The 24,709-nt window shown below is 42.9% G+C and overlaps 1 protein-coding gene across 2 annotated transcripts in view; it reads left to right on the forward strand.

The window, feature by feature from the left end:
• The first annotated feature begins 967 nt into the window (after positions 1-967).
• LOC129867458 (ubiquitin carboxyl-terminal hydrolase 13-like) overlaps positions 968-24,709 on the forward strand; it is a 41,987-nt gene continuing 18,245 nt past the window's right edge. Inside the window, exons 1-12 of one of the 2 annotated variants that reach the window (XM_055940887.1) lie at positions 968-1,420; positions 3,191-3,316; positions 9,633-9,693; positions 11,639-11,760; positions 12,876-13,018; positions 15,021-15,205; positions 16,513-16,607; positions 16,833-17,038; positions 17,374-17,445; positions 18,854-18,926; positions 20,901-21,026; positions 23,299-23,452. In XM_055940887.1, coding sequence (XP_055796862.1) covers positions 1,310-1,420; positions 3,191-3,316; positions 9,633-9,693; positions 11,639-11,760; positions 12,876-13,018; positions 15,021-15,205; positions 16,513-16,607; positions 16,833-17,038; positions 17,374-17,445; positions 18,854-18,926; positions 20,901-21,026; positions 23,299-23,452 — 1,474 coding nt within the window. In that variant the 5' untranslated portion in view covers positions 968-1,309. Of the gene's footprint in view, positions 1,421-3,190; positions 3,317-9,632; positions 9,694-11,638; positions 11,761-12,875; positions 13,019-15,020; positions 15,206-16,512; positions 16,608-16,832; positions 17,039-17,373; positions 17,446-18,853; positions 18,948-20,900; positions 21,027-23,298; positions 23,453-24,709 lie in introns of both variants that reach the window. The other variant, XM_055940885.1, reaches the window with a different exon arrangement.

The following is a 24,709-nucleotide window of genomic DNA, read 5'->3' on the forward strand; positions in this document are numbered from 1 at the left end:
TGACTAACTGTGCTGCTGGCAAAAATGTAAGTACGCTTTTTTGCCGACCTTTACTGACACCAGCCATATTCAACGGGTGTTGAGCACTTGTAAATTCATTATTCTGCGCCCTGGTACACTCAGACGAGAGTGCTCTGAAATTGGAGTAGATAGCCAGAGCGAATTTAAGAAAGCACCCAAATGTCCATTGAGAACGCACACCAACTGTACCATTTAGCTAAGCTAAGAATGACGGCAATAATCAAGTCAATAAACGTTGCGTAGTTAGTTAGATAGCCTATAGTTAATATACTGGCAAGTTTGATGTATAAAGTAGCCAACTTACGTTAGGTAGCTAGATACTATACCGGTACATACTGCTGTAATGATATGCTATGTGGTTCGTAAACACAGCGTAGCTAACAAATTGTCAGCCAACATAACGTGTAAGGTAACTTATTTGAAAAGTCATTACTTGATTACATTGATCAACATGTTCTTAATATTTGTCATAATTAGTTAAAGGAAAAAGTGTGTATCTGCTGTTGTTGTACTTCGGCTGCATATTTTCCGCCATTTTCTTCAAATCAGAAAACTATGTGAAACCACGCCCATTTCATGGAGAATTGCATTATGGGCCCTAAATTATGGTGTATTATGGTGTATACTTCATATTTTGGCGAATTTAGTACGAAATCTTTTGGCATACTAACTATATCCATACTATGACCAATAAACGTACCATATACTAAATTCACGCCAAAAATAGTATGGTTAGTGCTGTTAGTATGCGTATTCGAACATAGCAATGTTCTTCCTAATTCGGTACTACTAAGAAAATACAATTTAAAAACCAAATAAATCCCTACTAGTTTCTACCACACCCTCCCCTCCCCCCAAAACCACTTAAAAAACAAACAATTTGTAGCCTAATCTAGCATTTCCATTTTAAGTTGAACAGAGAATGGTCCTCAGAAAAACAGTGAGGGGGTGTAGCCATTTGTATGGGTGGTTTTATCAATCAAGTGTGTGGGACCCCTCGTTTGAGTCAAACCGTTCAGTGCGTGACTGCGCCTACGGTAAATACAGCGATATAATTCTTAAGCAACAGACATACGCAATTGAAAGAGATGATCGATTACATGTTTATAGAGGATAACTCTCGCATAAAATAAAAATTACTTCCCCCTCCGTTATATTTCCAGCGTCATATCCCTCGCCGCTGGAGGAATGTCGAGACCGAATGATTTAAAAATAGCATCATCTCTCCTCTGACAGCCTTCTCTAGTGACTCCCTTAGCATTGTGGTGCGAGAAGCAGGAATGCGAAGATGGCTGCAGATTTAGGAGAGCTGCTTGTCCCTTATATGCCCACCATCAGAGTTCCCAGAACAGGAGACAGGGTTTTCAAGAGCGAATGTGCCTTTTCCTACGATTCTCCCGTAAGTGTCTCCCCGTATTATGGGGTGTTTGTGTGTTCCAAGCTGTCCTTACTCATCCCGTAAAATGCCCTAACACACGTGAATAGCTGCGCAGTTTTGTGGCAGGATCTGGGGCTTCCATTGCCACCATTCTCTTGAGCTTGAGAAAAATAAATAATTAAATGTTGTTTACATCCCGTGGAATGGTATTTCCTTTGTGAAATTGTACTTGTTCACTGTGCCCCTGTCTACTGTTTTGTCAATATAATTAATGACACCTACGTGGGGTTGGACTGTGTTTTGGTGCTTTAAATTATTTTGTGTCCCCTATTTCTGCATTTCAGGCTACACACTGAAGCTGAGTTGTTTCAGTGTGTTTTTTGTTGTTGTATTGAAAGCATGACTCACCAGCCACATGTAGAATCACTATAATAATGTTATATTGATATGGGAGCTATTTCTAACGGTGTTTTTTTGTATTAGAGAAAATAATATCTTAGATTTTTTTTTTGGGGGGGGTCCGTTATTTTATTTCAATGTGATTGACTTGCCATCTGCAACAACTTCACGAGACCGATGAACTGAAAAGCACGCGCGCTATTACAAACTGTTGGAGTTTGAGGTTACCATGTGTTGGGCTTTTAGGACCAACTATTCACACGTTTTTTTTTGTTGTTGATGAGAAAACATATTTTATAAGCTATAATTGCTCAACTGAAACCATTTTAAAGGTGAGTGACTCAGCTGTCTGGAGTTCATCATGTCAGACTGAAGACTGACAAGTTGGTTATTTTTATCCCAGCGCGGTTGAAGATCGTGTGTAACTCATCGTTTCAAAGTTTCATCAGGGCCTATTGGCCTACTCCGAATTGCAGATTTTGGTTAGTTAAGAGGGTTATTTGTGTGATATTTTTGTTAAACCTCCGTCGTTAAGTGTAGGAAAGAGGATCCTGTAGGCCTGTGCCTCGAAGGTGGTTGAGTGTCAGTTGATCAAGGCATAAATTACATGAACACGTGAAAGTACTTTGATACTCTGTGTCTGTTTCTGTTTTAATGGTGGTAGGCAATTACAGTTAAACTATTTGCAGTCTACAAAAGCTGTACTGGAGTTACACTGTTTCAAACATGAACCCATATTGTAGACATATTTCAGAAAATAACGTCCTAAATGCAAGACCATGTCTGCTTTAGCCTACATGAAAATCACATGGATTAAAATCACATGATAGAATCCACCTGCCACAAGTGTGTGTGTCACTGGCAATGACATTTTATTGGCACAACCCTGCTGACAAATCCCAAAATACTGCAATTCCAATATCCTGGAAACTGTGACATCATTTGCGCAGTCCTCTATTGACCCCAAACGTCTTTACACCTTGGGGAAAAACAATCATAATATAGAATGCACTCAATATAGAATGCTGTCAAAACGGAGAAAATTGCAATTTCCATGTACTGCCCTGTATCTCATTTATTCATGAGTTCTATCTGGTGAGTTACCATTAGAGACTCAAAGTAAGCACCCAGTAGGAACCCAAACATTGGTATTTTCGTCTGTGTGGGGGGATGCTTATCTGAAGTTCAGATTGTTAAATCACCTCACTTGACTTTGTTATGACAAATACACATCATTGTTCCTTATACATGTGCTACCTCGTGTGTGTGTGTGTGTGTGTGTGTGTGTGTGTGTGTGTGTGTGTGTGTGTGTGTGTGTGTGTGTGTGTGTGTGTGTGTGTGTGTGTGTGTGTGCCTTGCATGTTGTTCACCACATGTTGTTTTTGTTCACAGGAGTCTGAGGGAGGATTGTATGTGTGTATGAACACATTCCTGGGCTTTGGCAGAGAACATGTGGAAAGACATTACCGTAAAACCGGACAGAGTGTTTACATGCTCCTAAAACGGCATGTCAAAGAGGTGAGGGGTCATACCATGTGCTTCTATATTGGTCTACACACCGACAGTGCATAGTGTACGTAAATTTGACAAATTATATTATTTAATACTACATGGGACTTACATATCACTTTTCAACCCAAAGTCGCTTTACAACAGTTTTTATTTTTTAAATGTAACCTTTATTTAACTAGGCAAGTCAGTTAAGAACAAATTCTTATTTACAATGACTGCCAAACCCGGACGACGCTGGGCCGCCCTATGGAACTCAATCACGGCCAGATGTGATACAGCCTGGATTCAAACCAAGGTCTGTAGTGATGCCTCTTGCACTGAAATGCAGTGCCTTCGACCGCTGCGCCACTCGGTAGCCCAATAGTAGAAACTAAACAAAACACAGAGATCCAAAGCAAGACAACACTACATTAATAGCAGGAAGAAACAAAAACATGAATAAAAAACGAAAGGGAGGGACTAAAGAATGGAAAGGACTGTGATGTGTCAGTGTATGAGTGAGCGAGCGGTTTTGTGTGTGTGGGAGAGTGTGAGGGGGGGCGGGCTTCAAGGGATACTTCAGGAGTCTGATGAACTCGTGCATACCATTTGTATGTCTCTGTGTGCAGTTTGAAGGAAGTTGCTAACTAGCGCTAGTGCAATTTCTAACTAGCGTTATTGCAATGGCTTAAAGTCTATGGGTATCTGCTTTCAGTCACTGTGCTAACGGTAGTTAGCATTGGCTCGCAAAATGAGCTCTAACTTCCTTCATACTGGACACCGAGACATAAAACTGGTATCTACGTGTTCATCTGACTCCATTGCCAAAATCCCAAAGTATCCCTTTAAGGCTAGGCAATGGTGAAGAGCTGGAGCTTTTGGAGGGACTTCAAGATGGTGATGGACTCGGTCACAGATGGCTGGAGGGAGGGAGTTTCAGAGCTTTGGACTCAGTCACAGGTGGCTGAAGGGAGGGAGTTCCAGAGCTTTGCACTCAGTCACAGGTGGCTGGAGGGAGGGAGTTTCAGAGCTTTGGACTCAGTCATAGGTGGCTGGAGGGAGGGAGTTCCAGAGCTTTGGACTCAGTCACAGGTGGCTGAAGGGAGGGAGTTCCAGAGCTTTGCACTCAGTCACAGGTGGCTGGAGGGAGGGAGTTCCAGACCTTTGAACTCAGTCACAGTGTGCTGGAGGGAGGGAGTTCCAGAGCTTTGGACTCAGTCACAGATGGCTGGAGGGAGTTCCAGAGCTTTGGACTCAGTCACAGATGGCTGGAGGGAGTTCCAGAGCTTTGGACTCAGTCACAGGTGGCTGGAGGGAGGGAGTTCCATAGCTTTGGACTCAGTCACAGATGGCTGGAGGGAGTTCCAGAGCTTTGGACTCAGTCACAGATGGCTGGAGGGAGTTCCAGAGCTTTGGACTCAGTCACAGGTGGCTGGAGGGAGGGAGGGAGTTCCATAGCTTTGGACTCAGTCACAGGTGGCTGAAGGGAGGGAGTTCCAGAGCTTTGCACTCAGTCACAGGTGGCTGGAGGGAGGGAGTTCCAGACCTTTGAACTCAGTCACAGTGTGCTGGAGGGAGGGAGTTCCAGAGCTTTGGACTCAGTCACAGATGGCTGGAGGGAGTTCCAGAGCTTTGGACTCAGTCACAGATGGCTGGAGGGAGTTCCAGAGCTTTGGACTCAGTCACAGGTGGCTGGAGGGAGGGAGTTCCATAGCTTTGGACTCAGTCACAGATGGCTGGAGGGAGTTCCAGAGCTTTGGACTCAGTCACAGATGGCTGGAGGGAGTTCCAGAGCTTTGGACTCAGTCACAGGTGGCTGGAGGGAGGGAGGGAGTTCCATAGCTTTGGACTCAGTCACAGGTGGCTGGAGGGAGGGAGTTCCAGAGCTTTGGACTCAGTCACAGGTGGCTGGAGGGAGGGAGTTCCAGAGCTTTGGACTCAGTCACAGGTGGCTGGAGGGAGGGAGTTCCATAGCTTTGCACTCAGTCACAGGTGGCTGGAGGGAGGGAGTTCCAGAGCTTTGGACTCAGTCACAGGTGGCTGGAGGGAGGGAGTTCCAGAGCTTTGGACTCAGTCACAGGTGGCTGGAGGGAGGGAGTTCCAGAGCTTTGGACTCAGTCACAGATGGCTGGAGGGAGTTCCAGAGCTTTGGACTCAGTCACAGATGGCTGGAGGGAGTTCCAGAGCTTTGGACTCAGTCACAGGTCGCTGGAGGGAGGGAGTTCCAGACCTTTGGACTCAGTCAGAGATGGTTGGAGGGAGGGAGTTCCAGAGCTTTGGCGAAACCCTGGAGAAGGCCCTGTCACAAAAGCTCTGGAGCTTGGACCTAGAATGAGACGGTAATAATATTGTTGTGCCATGTTTATTTGTTCTGTTTGTGTGAACGATTTTCCCCTCTTTTCCCTGATTGTTAGTTTTATCGAATCAGTGATATATTGTTATTAGTTGCAAGTACATTAGACTTTGTGTGTTCAATTTTGGCACAAAACATTGAAGGAAAATATATTTTGAGCTGATAAGAGGCTGGCTTGTTTCAACTTCATATTCATCATCTCTAGCACCACATCAATATGAACTTGTGAGAACTGTGCATTTCTATGTTTTGGAGAAAAAAAGTTTTTCAGATGACATAATCCGGAAACGCTATTGATATTTTCTGGTACTTTACCAAGCAATGCCTGCTCATAGTTGGTTAAAATCACATGATGCACAGAAGATAATTGTATTTCTTTATTATTTATGCACACCAGGTTATTTTATCCCATTGAGACTAAGGTTTCTTTCACAAGGGAGCACTGCATACACATCATTTACAAAATACTATATCAAATAAATATACAAAAATTACAAATACTGTACCAGTCAAAAATTTGGTCCCACCTACTCATTGAAGTGTTTTTCTTTGATTTTACTATTTTCTACATTGTAGGATAGTAGTGAAGACATTAAAACTATGAAATAACACATATGTAGTAACCAAAAAAGTGTTAAACAAACCAAAATATATTTTACATTTGAGATTATTTTTTTGCCTTGATGACAGCTTTGCACACTCTTGGCATTCTCTCAACCAGCTTCATGAGGAATGCTTCATGAGGAATACAGTCTTGAAGGAGATCCCACATATGCTGAGCCCTTGTTGGCTGCTTTTCCTTCACTCTCAGTCCAACTCATCCCAAACCATCTCAGTTGGGTTGAGGTCGGGTGATTGTGGAGGCTAGGTCATCTGATGCAGCACTCCATCACTCTCCTTCTTGGACAAATAGCCCTTACACAGCCTGGAGGTGGGTTTTGGGTCATTGTCGTGTTGGAAAAACAAATGATAGTCCCACTAAGTGCAAACCAGATGGGATGGCGTATCGCTGCAGAATGCTGTGGTAGCCATGCTGGTTAAGTGTGCCTTGAATTCTAAATAAATCACTGACAGTGTCACCAGCAAAGCACCCCCACACCATCACACCACTTACTCCATGCTTCACAGTGGGAACCACACATGCAGAGATCATCCCTTCACCTACTCTGCATCTCACAATAAAAAATAAATAATGAAAAATCACATTTACATAAGTATTCAGACCCTTTACTTAGTACTTTGTTGAAGCACCATGGGCAACGATTACAGCATCAAGTCTGCTTGGGTATGACGCTACAAGTTTTGGCGCACCTGTATTTGGGGAGTTCGTCCCATTTTTCTCTGCAGATCCTCTCAAGCTCTGTCAGGTTAGATGGGGAGTGTTGCTGCACAGCATTTTCAGGTCTCTCAGAGATGTTCGATCAGTTTCAGGTCCGGGCTCTGGCTGGGCCATTCAAGGACATTCAGAGACTTGTCCCGAAGCCACTCCTACGTTGTCTTGGCTGTGTCGGTTATCCTATGGTGTCCTGTTGGAAGGTGAACCTTCGTCCCAGTTGGAGGTCCTGAGCGCTCTGGAGCAGGTTTTCATCAAGGATCTCTCTTTACATTGCTCCGTTCAACTTTGCCTCGATCCTGATTAGTCCCCCAGTCCCTGCCGCTGGAAAACATCCCCACAGCATGATGCTGCCACCACCATGCTTCACCTTAGGGATGGTGCCAGGTTTCCTCCAGACATGACACTTGGCATTCAGGCCAGAGTTCAATCTTGTTTGTCATGGTCCGACAGTCCTTTAGGTTCCTTTTGGCAAACTCCGTGCGGGCTGTCATGTGCCTTTTACTGAGGAGTGTCTTCTGTCTGGCCACTACCATAAAGGCCTGATTGATGGCGTGCTGCAGAGAAGGTTCTCCCATCTCCACAGAGGAACTCTGAAGCTCTGTCAGAGTGACCATTGGGTACTTTGTCACCTCCCTGACCAAGGCCCTTCTCCCTCGATTGCTCAGTTTGGCCGGGCGTCCAGCTCTAGGAAGAGTCTTGGTGGTTATAAACTTCATCCATTTAAGAATGATGGAGGCCACTGTGTTCTTGGGGACCTTCGATAATGCCCCCCCAAAATTTGATACCCTTCCCCATATCTGTGCCTTGACACAATCCTGTCTCGGAGTTCTACGGACAATTCCTTCAACCTCATTGCTTGGTTTTTGCTCTGACATGCTCTGCCACCTGTGGGACCTTATATAGACACTATGCATTTCCAAATCATGTCCAAACAATTGAATTTACCACAGGTGGACTTCAATCAAGTTGTAGAGACATCTCAAGGATGATCAAGGGAAACAGGATGCACCTGAGCTCAATTTCAAGTCTCATAGCAAAGGGTCTGAATTCTTATTTAAATAAGGTATTTCTGTATTTTATTTTTTTAATACATTTGCAAAAATGTCTACATTTGTTTTTGTTTTGTCATTATGGGGTATTGTGTGTAGGTTGCTGAGGAATTTTTATTTATTTAATCATACAGTGCCTTCGGAAAGTATTCAGACCACTTGACTTTTCCACATTTTGTTACGTTGCAGTCTTATTCTAAAATAGATGTTGATTTTGCAGTAGTGCTGGAGAGCATGAATACAAAGTAGAACATTTTTAAAATTTCCCTTTAACTAATGGTTTCTGTTCACTAATTCATTTGGAAGTTCCCTAACTTCAGATTTGTTTTGGTTCAACCATTTGTTTGGTGGTATGGCACTGTAACCACAACATTTATGGTGAAATTTAAATTTAGTCAGTGATGGATCGTCAAATCAAATCAAATGTTTATTCGTCATGTGCACAGCATACAGGGATTTCAGTGAATAATCTTTGAGTCATCTGCACTTTGCATAGGCCTATACCATAGTAATAAGTTAGAATTGCACAGTTGGGTTGGGAATAGGAAGAACTCAAGCCTGCACTCTAGGATGCGTTATTCAAATCATATTATTGTAATAGTACAGATAGATTTACATCAGATCCTGACACAAAAGCTTCAAAATAGGTAGCAACCTGTTTATTATTTATATATTATCACTTATCATATCGTCATGGCCACCTAATCATCCTCAGCTTACAATTGGCTCACTCATCCCTCTTCTCCCCTGTAACTATTCCACAGGTCATTGCTGTAAATGAGAATGTGTTCTCAGTCAACTTACCTGGTAAAATAAGGGTAAAATAAAATAGAAATAAAAAATAAAATATCACTCACTTTCCCTGACAAATGGATCTAGCCAAGTAGATCTTCCCTACGTCTCCCAGCAACATAACAATCCAGATCAGAATGCTGTTTTCTGTTCTGTTTACAATCGAGTAAGGAAACTGCATGTTCAGTTTAAAATTCAAATTAAAACAACCTTAGCTGCAACCTTTTCCGTTCGGTCAAAATTGACCCCCAGATAAGTGCATCTATTTTCATGCCTGGATCTGTCCAGAAACAGCTGTCCTCATTCCACCGGCTCCTGTTTCTGTTGTTTTCCCATGATGCTAGTTAGTCCCAGAGTTCATTCTTCGTGTCTGTTCGATGTGTTGATGGGAGTCGGTCTGAACTCGATTTGGATCAGATGGATCCAGTCAGTTCACAGTGAATGGTCTTGTAACCCTAGCTAGCAGTTTGACATATTCACAGTCTACTGACTCTACTCTATGGAGTGTATTAAGGACATGGTTCCGGTATTTATTCATATACTGTTATATTTGACGTTTTGTCAGCCAGCACTAACTAGGCTGTTGTATTAGTGTTGGGGGAAAAAATGACTTTAAATATATCAAAACTGTTTTAGTAGTATATAGGTAACCATTTTGTATTTTAGAAAACTATAGTAGTTTCATGGCTTGCTACCGCTGTCTTTGAGAATAGGCCATTTTTAAGAGATATATTTGCTTGATATATATATAGCTTTATACGACATATTTTGCTCCGTTAATAACCTTTCTACCTGTTCACTTGTTTCCCACAGAAAGCCACAGGTTCCGCAGGAGGCGCCATCTCCAGAAGAAGAAATGGCAGAGTGTTCCTGGGTAAGTCTGATATTGTCCTGAAAATATCCTCAAGGGGAGTTCCCCTTAAACTCAGTCTCCTTATGGGTTATTTACAGTACAGTCACATTTCTCTCAGTAGTCTGTTTGTCAGCCCATCTTGAAGAGAAGGACAAGACTCTCCCATCCTTTACTATAGGCCGACATTTCCCCCTTTCTAATGCGATTATTAGGGGAAATTGTCTGTCATCGTGTCATGCTGTTATTGTTTTTATTTGGTTATATGGTGGTTGCCCTACACTGGCCATACATTCTCTGGCCTAAAGTGACATATTCCCATGTCCAGAGCCCGAGGCCTGGCCCCCCCCATTCCTTTCCTGCCAGGCACCTCTAAATTTAGCTAATTTATTCGTATATGCAGTTAGTAACCATTCTAAATCCAAAGTGCCACATGCCCGGCCTGGTCTACTCTCCTCCTACACGGGGGTTGGTTTACAGTGGGCCGCACCTGCCTGTCGCTCGGCTGTCCTCAGCTGTTGTGCCCCGTCAACTCCCCCGGCCATCGGCCACAATGATACGGGTAAGGGAGGGCCAGGTGGTGGATTCTCCTCTCGCGCTAGTGTTATTTAAATAATCAACGCTCGCTAGTTACCTCCCCTGTTTATCTGCCCCTGTAACATTCCCTTACCCTCCATTCCCTTATCTCCCATTATCCACTAAAGCTGTGTAGCCGGCCACTTCAGTACCCTGCCTCGGTGTAGCCAGAAGCACCAGGCTACAAGCTTCACTCTCCCATTATTGGACATGCTGGATTGTTGTCTTTTCACTCTGCAGGCCTGGACACAGAGGTTCTTCTAGCCTGATGTGAACTGTATCCTCCCTCCCTCCTTTCCAATCTCCTCTCCACTTTGATGGCCATTGGAACCCAAGCTAAAGCTCAATGTTGCTTTGGCATTTCCATACCAGCCAGCAGCCCACAAGTCATCATGTAACTAGAGGCTTCTTAACAAAAGCCATAGAGGAGAGAGGACTAGGGTTGAAAAAGAGGGGACCAATGTACGCAGTAACATTTTCTGGCTACTTACTATATGACTCAACGATTCGTCATCAATTCTTTTAACGTAACATTATCTGGCTACTTACTTCATGACTCAACGATTTGTCATCAATTCTTTTAACGTAACATTATCTGGCTACTTACTACATAACTCAACGATTCGTCATGAATTATTTTAATGTTCTGGACATCGTAGAAACAATAGGGGACACAATTAATTTGATTCAAGGTTCTACAAGCGTTGTCTGAAAGTCCCAAATGCATGTCAAACATGTTTTGACTTGTCATCAATTATGCCTTGATGAGTTTTCTATTACATTCTTGATATTCTATTGTGAAATTGTTAAACGAGGACTTTGCATCCTACTACTCTCAGTAGAACTCAACAGTTCAGCATAGAGAGGTCCAGAGCACACCGTCTTTCTTACCAATGTACTCTTTAGTTGGAATTTTAACATACAGTAATATTCACCTGACCCTAGACCTCATTAAACAATTGGATCTTTTGACACTTGTTGACAAGGGATATTTATATTACATTTGACCTCTGTTCTGCAGCTGTGACTTCTAACCCTAAACCTCAAGTCTGGGTTAACCTCACTGGATGTATACTGTATCTTATCAAGCCAGCTAACATGGAAGCTCAAATATTCAAGAAATACATACACATCCCATTTATTATTGGATAACGCACCTTTCAATTACCTTCTAACAAATCACACGATCTCAGAAATGCATTAGATAACCTGAAACAACTACCATATTCTAATTGGTTGCTTTTCCAGAATTGATGTGAGTATTTGATTCTGTCATCTCACTTTTTTCCTATCTAGCCAAGACAAATGCTCACTGAAAGGCCAATCAAGTGTATGAATCATCAGTCACTGTTTCATGGGAACGGAATGTTGACGTCTGCTTCCTCTCTCTCAGATTTAGAACTAAACCGTGATTTTAACGGGGATGAGTATGAGTGTGAAGACGAGGCCAAGCTCGTCATATTCCCAGACCACTTCGAGATCCCCTTACCAAATATTGAGGAGTTGCCTGCACTGGTCAGTGAGTGTGTACCCATGCCCTCTGTGTGCCATGCATGCTGAATGGAAACAGTGGATCACGTACCGCCTTTCTCGCCATTTTCCTTTTCCAGTGCAGTGCTTCCGTATCCTGTTTTTTGTTGTTGTATGCCATAGGTGTCCTGTGCTTCTATTTTTTTTGTGGGGGGTGGGCATCCTGTGTTAATGGTTTGTTAATCGCAGGGTCTAATTGTTGTGAAAGCCTTTGTGTGCATGTGTACCACTGGTTGTGTTAATCATATGCCGATGTACATCTATTATAATGGCCAGGACAGTAGCTTAGTAGTAGTAGTAGTGACATCACAGTCTGATCTGATTATTCTAACTAATGACCAGTCATCTTTTATTTCCATACATATCCTCCTACTTTGAAGGGGTAAGTGTGGTAAGCTATAGTCTAGATGATACTATCAGCCAATCAGGGCTGTGTATGTAAATATATGTACATTTGTATTGATATGCCCACATGATCAGGCCGAGCATTTCAATGGCAAAAGGAGGCTCGGGGTTATGTTAATAAATAATTTTTATGAAATAAACGCACAGCCTGAGTTATTAGACATATAGTGATGATTTAAAATAAAAAGACTGCATGGGGGCTTTAAAAGTTACATTATTTGGTGTTATTACCTTATCCTCTGTTACAGGCTTACTCTGCTATCGATGCTAGTAAAATAGACAAATTAGTGAGGAACTACAGTGATACTCTATTATATAATTATCTTAGTTTCAGGAACATATTTATTGTCTCTTTTCCTCACTGATCTACCTGAAATCAGGTTATCTATCCTCCTGTATGCACCACAGTCCTAGACCTGTTACCATAGCTAGCCTCAGAAAAATCACAATGGAAATAAATATATATTAGGGAAATTGGAAAAAAAATATTTTTCTCACAAAAGTAGTGCACTGGGCCATTAATAGTCCTGTAATAGGGGACAGATAGAGCCGTCTCCAACGCAAACAGAATTGCCCCCCCCCCCCATCAACAAAAACATTCTCAGCACCCCCAAACTACTACTAGTCTTATGTCAGTGAAACACATCTCCTCAATCAGTAGGTCTAATGGCTCCTGTGTGTCCTGTGACTCCCAGGTGACAATAGCCTGTGATGCCGTGCTCAACGCTGCGTCAGCCTACAAAAAGCAGGAGTCTGACTCCTGGGACGAGGAGATCCAGGTGTCCAAACATGCCAGGAGTCTCCGACAGCAGGACAACGGAGTGAGAATTCCACCCAGGTAACAGCCCACTGATTGGACTGACAAGAGTTACGCAATGATTTAGGAAACACCAATATTGTGGACATTGGCTTGAGAACAGCTGCCGTCTCTGTCAACCTCTAGAGAATATGTATGTCTACTGTGTCATATAATTTCGTGTTACTTCTGCTCTTGTGTTGCTGCTAGTTTGTGGGTCCTCCTGTGTTTCTTGTATGGTTTGTGTGGTTGTTCTGGATTACTTAAGCTACTTGTGTGTCCCTCCACCTGACTTGTCGGTGTCACGCCCTGACCGTAGAGATCCCTGTTTATTCTCTATATTTTGGTTAGATCAGGGTGTGACTAGGGTGGGTACTCTAGTTTTTGTATATCTATGTTTTCGTTTTCTTTGTTGGCCCAGTATGGTTCCCAATCAGAGGCAGCTGTCTATCGTTGTCTCTGATTGGGGATCATACTTAGGCAGCCCTTTTTCCCACCTTCAGTTGTGGGATCTTGTCTTTGTTTGGTTGCATGTATTTTGCACGACGAAGCTTTTGGTTCGTTGTGTTGTTTATTGTTTTTTTTTTCAAATTGTTTTTTTCCCCACATTTAAATAAAGTATGATGAACCCAAATCACGCTGCGCCTTGGTCTACCCTTAACGACGAACGTTAGTCGGATTCTGATCCCATATTAAGGAATCTCTCCTTTACCATGGTCGAATAGTATATTCCCGTGGACAGACACAAAAAAAGAACCCCAAGCAGACAATAATCACAGATAGACACAAAAAATAACCCCAAGCAGACAACAATCACAGATAGACACTAAAAATAACCCCAAGCAGACAACAATCACAGATAGACACTAAATAAAACCCCAAGCAGAGAACAATCACAGATAGACACTAAATAAAACCCCAAGCAGACAACAATCACAGATAGACACTAAATATAATCCCAAGCAGACAACAATCACAGATAGACACTAAAAATAAACCCAAGCAGACAACAATCACAGACAGACACTAAATATAACCCCAAGCAGACAACAATCACAGACAGACACTAAATAAAACCCCAAGCAGACAACAATCACAGATAGACACTAAAAATAAACCCAAGCAGATGACAATCACAGACAGACACTAAATATAACCCCAAGCAGACAACAATCACAGACAGACACTAAATATAACCCCAAGCAGACAACAATCACAGATAGACACTAAATATAACTCCAAGCAGACAACAATCACAGATAGACACCTATGTGCAGCTGCATCACTCTGAGGTGCACAAAAACATGATTGGACACACCAGAGCAACTCACCAGCTATTTTCTTAAATGTCTGAAACCAAGTTACTCTGTAATGTCTCTTAGGTATCTGAAGCCAAGTTACTCTAACGTTACAGAGGCTTTTGTGTTACATGAAGGTTACTTTTATTATTTACATGTAGCGTTAAGAAGCACTAGCGTTAAGAAGCACTAGCGTTAAGAAGCACTAACGTTTAGAAGCACTAGCGTCAAGAAGCACTAGCGTTAAGAAGCACTAGCGCTAGCGTTAAGAAGCACTAGCGTTTAGAAGCACTAGCGTTTAGAAGCACTAGCGTTTAGAAGCACTTGCGTTTAGAAGCACTTGCGTTTAGAAGCACTAGCGTGAAGAAGCACTAGCGCTAGCGTTAAGAAGCACTAGCGTTTAGAAGCACTAGCGTCAAGAAGCACTAGCGTTAAAAAGCACGAGCATTAATGAGTGTTTTATAATGAGAAACAGTAACACAAATGTCTGTCTTACTCTGTTCATTGAACATAATTCATGTCAGTCAATTAACTCCAATGAGAGAGAATGCTTTTTGACCATTCTTGCCATGTTTTGTCCTTCAAGAAAAACGACACTGAACAAATGTAATAAGAGCTAATCTATTTATCAACATGTGATATGACTCTGTGAATGTTTATCAACATGTGATATGACTCTGTGAATGTTTATCAACTTGTGATATGACTCTGTGATTGTTTTCCCCCTGTTCCTTCTCTCCTCTCAGTGGTTGGAAATGTCAGAAGTGTGAGATGAGAGAGAACCTGTGGCTGAACCTGACGGACGGAGCGGTGCTTTGTGGGAAGTGGTTCTTCGACGGTGCTGGAGGAAACGGCCATGCCCTGGACCACTACAAAGACACCAACTTCCCCCTGGCAGTCAAACTGGACAACATCACCGCAGATGGAGCAGGTCAGTACCCACTTCCTCTGGCAGTCAAACTGGACAACATCACCGCAGATGGAGAAGGTCAGTATCCACTTCCTCTGGCAGTCAAACTGGACAGCATCACCGCAGATGGAGCAGGTTAGTACCCACTTCCTCTGGCAGTCAAACTGGGCAGCATCACCGCAGATGGAGCAGGTCAGTACCCACTTCCTCTGGCAGTCAAACTGGACAATATCACCGCAGATGGTACAGATCAGTACCCACTTCCTCTGGCAGTCAAACTGGACAATATCACCGCAGATGGAGCAGGTCAGTACCCAGTTACTCTGGCAGTCAAACTGGACAATATCACCGCAGATGGAGCAGGTCAGTACCCACTTCCTCTGGCAGTCAAACTGGACAATATCACCGTAGATGGAGCAGGTCAGTACCCACTTCCTCTGGCAGTCAAACTGGACAATATCACCGCAGATGGAGCAGGTCAGTACCCACTTCCTCTGGCAGTCAAACTGGACAATATCACCGCAGATGGAGCAGGTCAGTACCCACTTCCTCTGGCAGTCAAACTGGACAATATCACCGCAGATGGAGCAGGTCAGTACCCACTTCCTCTGGCAGTCAAACTGGACAATATCACCGCAGATGGAGCAGGTCAGTACCCACTTCCTCTGGCAGTCAAACTGGACAATATCACCGCAGATGGAGCAGGTCAGTACCCACTTCCTCTGGCAGTCAAACTGAACAATATCACCGTAGATGGAGCAGGTCAGTACCCACTTCCTCTGGCAGTCAAACTGGACAATATCACCGCAGATGGAGCAGGTCAGTACCCACTTCCTCTGGCAGTCAAACTGGACAATATCACTGTAGATGGAGCAGGTCAGTTCCCACTTCCTCTGGCAGTCAAACTGGACAACATCACTGTAGATGGAGCAGGTCAGTACCCACTTCCCTGGCAGTCAAACAGGACATCAGAGCAGGTCAGTGACACATATTGGGCTTCTGTGCTTCTACACCTGCATTACTTGCTGTTTGGGGTTTTAGGCTGGGTTTCTGTACAGCACTTTGTGACATCAGCTGATGTAAGAAGGGCTTTATAAATACATTTGATTAATTGATTGATATTGGGGAAAACATGCAATAATACATTATAGATGCTGATACATTCATCTAACACAATAACGCATTATAACTGGTTTCAACTTTTCCATTGGTAGAAGCATAGAGATCCTATTAAATTCATATTCTATGTATACAAGTATCAACCATCCTATTATATGAAGATGCCTTGGCCCTTGTTTTTTGATGACCAGTAACAACCCCCGTTTCAGATATATATTCATTTGATGAAGAAGAAGCAGTCCTGGACCCTCACATATCCGAACACTTGCAACACTTTGGAATAGACATGCTACAGATGCAGCAGGTAAGTCTCGCCATCGTTGTAGGAAAGATTGAGAAGCTGTCATTTTGTCTGTACTCTACCTGTTTCATAATACGTAACATTTGTGATGCTCAACACACTTTCAAACAGCCACTTCCATTTCACATAGATCAGTGTAAGCCTAGAATAACATCAACCATGTCAAGATTAATGTGACCCCTTATTTTGAACCTCTACTTCCTCATTTTGTTCCATTGGTTGAAATAGAATGGAACAGAAAATGGCCACCTCAACACAGACAACACAGAGAGCGTTCGGCCTCGGGTCAGCGAGTGGGAGGTGATCCAGGAGTCAGGCATGAAGCTGAAGGCGGTGTATGGCTCAGGTTTCACAGGCATTAAGAACTTGGGTAACAGCTGCTACCTGGGCACCACCATGCAGGTCCTTTTCAGCATCCCAGAGTTCCAGAGGGCGTGAGTATAACTAGCATCTGGGAGGGGCGTGTGTGTGTGTCTGAGATATAGATAGAGAGGGGGTCCTCCAGAATAGACCAGAGTAAACATACAAAGTCAGGACACTGCGGGGGTCATGTTCAGCCCTCCTACAACAAGACGAATATAGATGCTGATGACGGAAAACTGACTCACTTCACCTAAAGGTGTTATTACGTGGTGATTGCACAACAATACCTACAGTACTGATTACAGCAGGCTAATACGAGTGGATGACTGTAGTGTTCAATCTCATATTTTCCCTCTTTTACAGTAGCACTGAATGTACTGTCTGGCATCTGTTTTTGAATCTCTAGGTATGTTGGAAATCTACAGAGGATCTATGACTACTCACCTCTTGACCCCACCACGGATTTCAGCACACAAATGTGAGTCAATACACAGTTTGCATAATGTCGCTTATCATCAGTACAGCGTTTTGACCAGGGGTCTGGCCCGCGGGCCCGGGGAGTTTGAGTAAATTATAATGGACCTATACATTTTCAAATAACTGCCCTTCTTCTAGCCCGCAAATTTCCTCTGGCGAACAAAAAAAATCAGCGTGGCCCTCCCACTGAATTTTGAAATCCCGATGTGGCCCTCGAGACAAAATGATCCCCTGGTTTTGTCTCACACCTCCAAACATCTCACCGGTTCACATAATTGCTGACTTGCCGTTAAAAGCCCCTCTATGCCAACTCTGTTTTCTAGCTACACTATATATACAACGTATGTGGACACCCCTTCAAATTAGTCGATTTGGCTATTTCAGCCACACCCGTTGCTGACAGGTCTATAAAATCGAGCACACAGCCATGCAATCTCCATAAACAGACATTGGCAGTAGAATGGCCTTACTGAATAGCTCAGTGACTTTCAACGTGGCACCGTCATAGGATGCCATCTTTCCAACATGTCAGTTTGTCAAATGTCTGCCCTGCTAGAGCTGTCCCGGTCAACTCTAAGTATTGTGAAGTGGAAACATCTAGGAGCAACATCGGCTCAGCCGCGAAGTAGTATACCACACAAGCTCACAGAACGGGACCGCTGAGTGCTGAAACTCGTAGCACGTAAAAATCTAACTGTTTGTCGGGAGCTTCATGAAATGTGTTTTCATGGCCGAGAAGCCGTACACAAGCCTCCTAAGATGACCATACACAATGCCAAACGTTGGCTGGAGTGGTGTAAAGCTGGCCGCCGTTTTCATCTGGTGCAGTGGACACGTGTTCTCTGGAGTGATACTGTAAATCATGCTTCACCATCTGGCAGTCCGACGGACAAATCTGGGTTTGGCGGATGCCAGGAGAACTCTACCTGCCCCAATGCATATTGGCAACTGTAAAGTTTGGTGGAATAATGGTATTTTTGGGGTGTTTCATGGTTCAGGCTAGGTCCCTTCGTTCCAGTGAAGGGAAGTCTTAATGCTACAGCGTTAACGTGATCGTGTTAATGACCTTCACCATGTTAATCTGATGCAGATCGTCTCATAAATCAGGAAGTTGTTTACCACTGGTGTTGCCCAATCGATTTTGTTCTTAGCAGCTGTTAGTAGTTAGAGTAGCCGTTACACTGCAAGCATGTGTAATATAGGTCATGTGTGTTTTGGTTGGTCAATCATTTTATTGCTTTCCTTTTGTGTGTGTTGATGGTGGAGACGGTGTTGGCAAAGAGCTTTTGTTCTTAGCCAAGTTTTAACAGCTATTACAATGCTTTCTTGTACATTAGGACAGGCACCATGGGTTAGCCAAGTTTGTCACTAGTTACATTGGTGTCCTTTTGTTTTTGTTTGTCCTCCAGGGCTAAACTGGGCCACGGACTTCTCTCAGGCCTGTACTCCAAACCACCAATGAAATCCGAGCTCATTGAACAGGTGATGAGAGAAGAATACAAGGTATTAGACTGGGCATGTCCAGCTCCTTATCTGGGAAAAATTACAAACTGGCAACTTGGGAGATCAGAACATATTTGTTTTTGTGTTGCCAGATAAGCAAGGGAAAGAGCTGTGGACAAGTACTTTTCTGTACTGTTCTTCTCCATTCGTTATTCAGCTGCTAGATTTTCATCTAGTAATGCAAGTGTAATATAATGAGGAGTCTGCATTCAGGTTAGGGCCAGGTTTGGACACACCCAGACAGCTGCGTGGAACACCGTTGCCTGGAGAATGGAAGGGAGGGGTGGGGAGGGGACTTGTAGAAATATGAATTCTCTGTGGCAATATTCATTGTTGCTCATATTTTGAGTACCATGTAGTTTTGACATTTAAAGGGGTGTGTTGCATGTCTTCAATATCATAACCCAATATATTTTCCCAAATTATTTTTAGGTTCTAACTCTTAGGAGTATAACTACTTCCATTAACGTGGACATTGTATTTTCTATTTATAGTATAAACTGAAGCTAACGTTTTGAGATTTGATTGTCTTAGATGCCCCATACATGCTGCAATAACAACCCAATTGTGTTCATGTAACAAATGTAGTGCCATTTTGGCATTATTCACTGCATAGATAGCTATCTGCTGCATATCAACTTGTCTTACATGAGCAGTGGGAATTGTTGCTAATCCAATCTGTACGATACAGTCCTGAATCTTGAAGTATTTAGTATACAGATTACAGACATACAGGGACTACACTACAGCACCAACTGTTGTGCGATGTATGATTCATCTAAACACTGCCATGTAAAGACCCTCTGGATTTCCTGCAGATTGCATGTTTGTTTTGTGGGTAAAGGATCTGGAGAGTTACTGCCAGTATGCATGTTTGTTTTGTGGGTAAAGGATCTGGAGAGTTACTGCCAGTATGCATGTTTGTTTTGTGGGTAAAGGATCTGGAGAGTTACTGCCAGTATGCATGTTTGTTTTGTGGGTAAAGGATCTGGAGAGTTACTGCCAGTATGCATGTTTGTTTTGTGGGTAAAGGATCTGGAGAGTTACTGCCAGTATGCATGTTTGTTTTGTGGGTAAAGGATCTTCAGGGTTACTGCCAGTATGCATGTTTGTTTTGTGGGTAAAGGATCTTCAGGGTTACTGCCAGTATGCATGTTTGTTTTGTGGGTAAAGGATCTGGAGAGTTACTGCCAGTATGCATGTTTGTTTTGTGGGTAAAGGATCTTCAGGGTTACTGCCAGTATGCATGTTTGTTTTGTGGGTAAAGGATCTTCAGGGTTACTGCCAGTATGCATGTTTGTTTTGTGGGTAAAGGATCTGGAGAGTTACTGCCAGTATGCATGTTTGTTTTGTGGGTAAAGGATCTGGAGAGTTACTGCCAGTATGCATGTTTGTTTTGTGGGTAAAGGATCTGGAGAGTTACTGCCAGTATGCATGTTTGTTTTGTGGGTAAAGGATCTGGAGAGTTACTGCCAGTATGCATGTTTGTTTTGTGGGTAAAGGATCTTCAGGGTTACTGCCAGTATGCATGTTTGTTTTGTGGGTAAATGATCTGGAGAGTTACTGCCAGTATGCATGTTTGTTTTGTGGGTAAAGGATCTGGAGAGTTACTGCCAGTATGCATGTTTGTTTTGTGGGTAAAGGATCTGGAGAGTTACTGCCAGTATGCATGTTTGTTTTGTGGGTAAAGGATCTGGAGAGTTACTGCCAGTATGCATGTTTGTTTTGTGGGTAAAGGATCTGGAGAGTTACTGCCAGTATGCATGTTTGTTTTGTGGGTAAAGGATCTTGAGGGTTACTGCCAGTATGCTTCATTGTGCCCAGTGCCTCATTATGCACTGTGGCTGTAGGGCTGTCAGTGGGTTTAGGTACAGCACCGATTAGACATTACACTGTTGTCACCGCTCTCATAACCACAGAAATAGACAAGTTGTACTTGGTATCTCATTGCAGCACCAGTCGAAGGGCATCTCTCCCAAGATGTTCAAAGCCATGGTCAGCAAGGGCCACCCTGAGTTCTCCTCCAACAGACAGCAAGACGCACACGAGTTCTTCCTGCACCTCATCAACCTGGTCGAGGTGTGTATATGTGTATGGCTTCATATCTATAGGTAGTAGTGAGTTAAACTACTCTAAAAGGCATGTAGTGGTGTATACAGTATTACCATTGTTGCAGAGGTACAGCAATTGGCAAACAAATTCACTGGTGTTCAACAAAAGGCTCATAACTGTCAATTGTATCAATCGGCACTGGCTTTTCAGCTTGTACAGATTATACATAGTGTACTGTCTTTTCAGTTTGTACAGAATCTGCACTACAGATTATACATAGTGTACTGGCTTTTCAGTTTGTACAGAATCTTCACTACAGATTATACATAGTGTACTGGCTTTTCAGTTTGTACAGAATCTGCACTACAGATTATACAGAGTGTACTGGCTTTTCAGTTTATACAGAGTTTATTTGTACATTGTTTTTCAATAATGACAATGGCCAAAGTAAAACTGCTTTCATGAAATGGCTACTGCAAAGCATTTTCCTGACCATGTCGATGCGCCTCTGACTCTTGTCACGCGTGGTCAATCTGGGGTCTTGGGGGAGGGGAGGAGGGAGGGGACCCTGTCCCCTCGGCCGGCAGACACACTTGTGCTCTGAAGTGACTTTCTTAACCAGGTTAAATTTAGACCGCCTCTATCGGTTACACAGGCCTGATAATGCTTCCTGTTTTGCTTGTTGTCCACACTTATACTCGAAACCTGCCACTTTCTCTGCTCTTGTCCTTGACACAACAAAACAATTGATCCAAAATTATCTTACTAGACTTACTATGTATCGTTGATGTTTTAGTCATTTGTGGCGATGTTCTGAATAACAGATTTTTTAAAACATGTTAAGGAAGGAAGGTCATGTTAAGTAAGATGCTAAACAGGAGCTAACAAGCCTACTTCATGTTAATATAAGTAAAAATCTACCGTTTTCTCTCAGCTTCAGAATACCTTTTTACGATCAGACGTTTCTTCCATGAATGTTAATAGAGTTGTATAATGTGTGGTGATATTCAGCTGTTCTTAACCTGCGTGGAGGAACTGAGTCGGTTGGACAGAGATACCCGAGTGGCGCAGCGGTCTAAGGCGCTGCATCTCAGTTCAAAGGTGTCATTACAGTCCCTGGTTTGATTCCAGGCTGTATCACAACCGGCCGTGATTGGGAGTCCCACAGGGCGGCGCACAATTGGCCCAGCGTCGTCCGGGTTTGGCCGATGTGGGCCGTCATTGTAAATAAGAATGAGTTCTTAACTGACTTGCCTAGTTAAATAAAGGTTACATTTAAAAACATGTTAAAAAAATAAAATAAAAATAAAAAGGCAGAGTCTTACAGTAACCTTCCATCAGCATGTTTAGCCCTGGATCTGCCTGCCACACAGCCGGCTGGAATACTTCAATGGTGTTGGGAGTAAAATTAGAACCTGAGTATTTCTGTAACTTATTAGAATAGAAAAGCTGCTGCTGTGACACACAATACGAGTCAAATGGTTTAATTCAAGACCCAATGCCCCATGAGTCCTCAAAATAAAACAACCCAGTAAACAGCCGCATACCTCTTTCTGTTTCAGTTTGATGTGTTTCCCTCTGTCTTTCTTCAGGAGTTTACGTTTTAACTGTGTGTAATTGTACAGTAATCTGTACACCAGTATTTCTACTTGCACATCAGCATCTGCACATCTATCACTCCAGTGTTAATTTGCTAAATTGTAATTACTTCGCTACTATGGCCTATTTATTGCCTTACCTCCTTACTTAATTTGCACACGCTGTATATAGATTTTTCTATTGTGTTATTACCTGTACTTTTGTTTATCCCACGTGTAACTCTGTGTTGTTGTTGTTGGCCAGGTCGCAGTTGTAAATGAGAACTAGTTCTCAACTGGCCTCCCTGGTTAAATAAAGATGAAATAAAATAAAGAAAGCTTGGCATGGTTCCTCTTGTAATAATTGGGGAATGTTGATACATATTGTTACTGTTCAAACATACATGCAATTAATGAAAGTCCCAATTTTCTCCTGATGTTCAAATGCAATGGAAACAGTTACATTTCCAAACCCTTTTTTAACTGGAAATTCAATAGCATAGATTGAGGAATAAAATATCCAGTATATTCTCTCTATCTCTCACTCTCTCTCTCTCTTCTTCCCCTCACTCTCTCTCTCCTTCCCCTTGCTCTCTCTCCTTCCTTCCCCTCGCTCTCTCCTTCCTTCCCCTCGCTCTCTCTCCTTCCTTCCCCTCGCTCTCTCTCTCCTTCCGCTCGCTCTCTCTCTCCTTCCTCTCTCTCTCTCTACTTCCTCTCTCCAGAGAAACAGTGCTGGCTCAGAGAACCCCAGCGATGTCTTCCGCTACCTGGTGGAGGAGCGTGTGCAGTGCTGCCAGACGCAGAAGGTGTGCTACAACCAGAAGGTGGACTACCTGATGCAGCTCCCGGCCCCCATGGAGGCTGCCTCCAACAGAGGTAAGGTCCCACCGGCAGCTGGCCCGGCCCCATGAGAACCAGCAGGGCTGCTGGCTCCCCCACGGCCCTCCTCTTCAAATGGCATGGAGGATCGATATCTCGGAATGCAAAAGTGGGGTGGGTGTTTGTGTTTTTAAATGCTCAATACTGCGTAGTATAGATTCTTACACATAACTGATACCTCACTGTTGGGAAACAAAGGCATTTCAAGATCTTCTATATAAAAATCGAATTTTATTTGTCACATGTGTAGCTGGTTCACCTTACCGTGAAATGCTTACTTACAAGCCCTTAACTTTTTTTTAATTCTCGCCTAAAATGACACCCAAATCTAACAGCCTATAGCTCAGGATCTGAAGCAAGGAAATGCATAATCTTCATACCATTTGAAAGGAAACACTTTGAAGTTTGTGGAAATGTGAAATTAATGTAGAAAAATATAAGGCGTTAGATCTGGTAAAAGATAATACAAGGAAAAAACATGCTTTTTTCCCTCATCTTTGAAATGCAAGAGAAAGGCCAATATATGACTTAGGAATCTAGGCACAATTTAGATTTTGGCCACTAGATGGCAGCAGTGTATGTGCAAAGTTTTAGACTGATCCAATGAACCATTGCATGTATGTTCAAAATGTTGTATCAAGACTACCCAGATGTGCCTAATTGGTTTATTAATACATTTTCAAGTTGATAATTGTGCACTCTCGTCAAACAATAGCACGTTATGCTTTCACTGTAATACCTACTGTGAATTGGACAGTGCAGTTAGATTAACAAGAATTTAAGCTTTCTGCGCATATCAGATATGACTATGTCCTGTGAATTGTTTTTGTTACTTACAACCTTATGCTAATCACATTAGCCTACGTTAGCTCAACCGTCCCGCGGGGGACACACCAATCCTCTTGAGGTTTTAACCAACAATGTAGTTCAAGAAATAGAGTTAAGAAAATATTTACTAAATATACGAAAGTAACATTTTTAAAATAACACAATAATTAACAATAACAAGGCTATATACTGGGGATACCGGAACCGAGACAATGTGTGGGGGTACAGGTTAGTCGAGGTAATTTGTACATGTAGGTAGGGGTGAATTGACTATGCATAGATAATAAACAGTGAGTAGCAGCAGTGTAAAAACAAAGGAGGGGGGGGGGGGGGTCAATGTAAATAGTCCGGCTGGCCATTTGATTAATTGTTCAGGAGTCTTATGGCTTGGGGGTAGAAGCTGTTAAGGAGCCTTTTGGTCTTAGA

The sequence above is a fragment of the Salvelinus fontinalis genome, chromosome 12 (genome assembly GCF_029448725.1).
Source record: "Salvelinus fontinalis isolate EN_2023a chromosome 12, ASM2944872v1, whole genome shotgun sequence".
NCBI lineage: Eukaryota > Metazoa > Chordata > Actinopteri > Salmoniformes > Salmonidae > Salvelinus > Salvelinus fontinalis.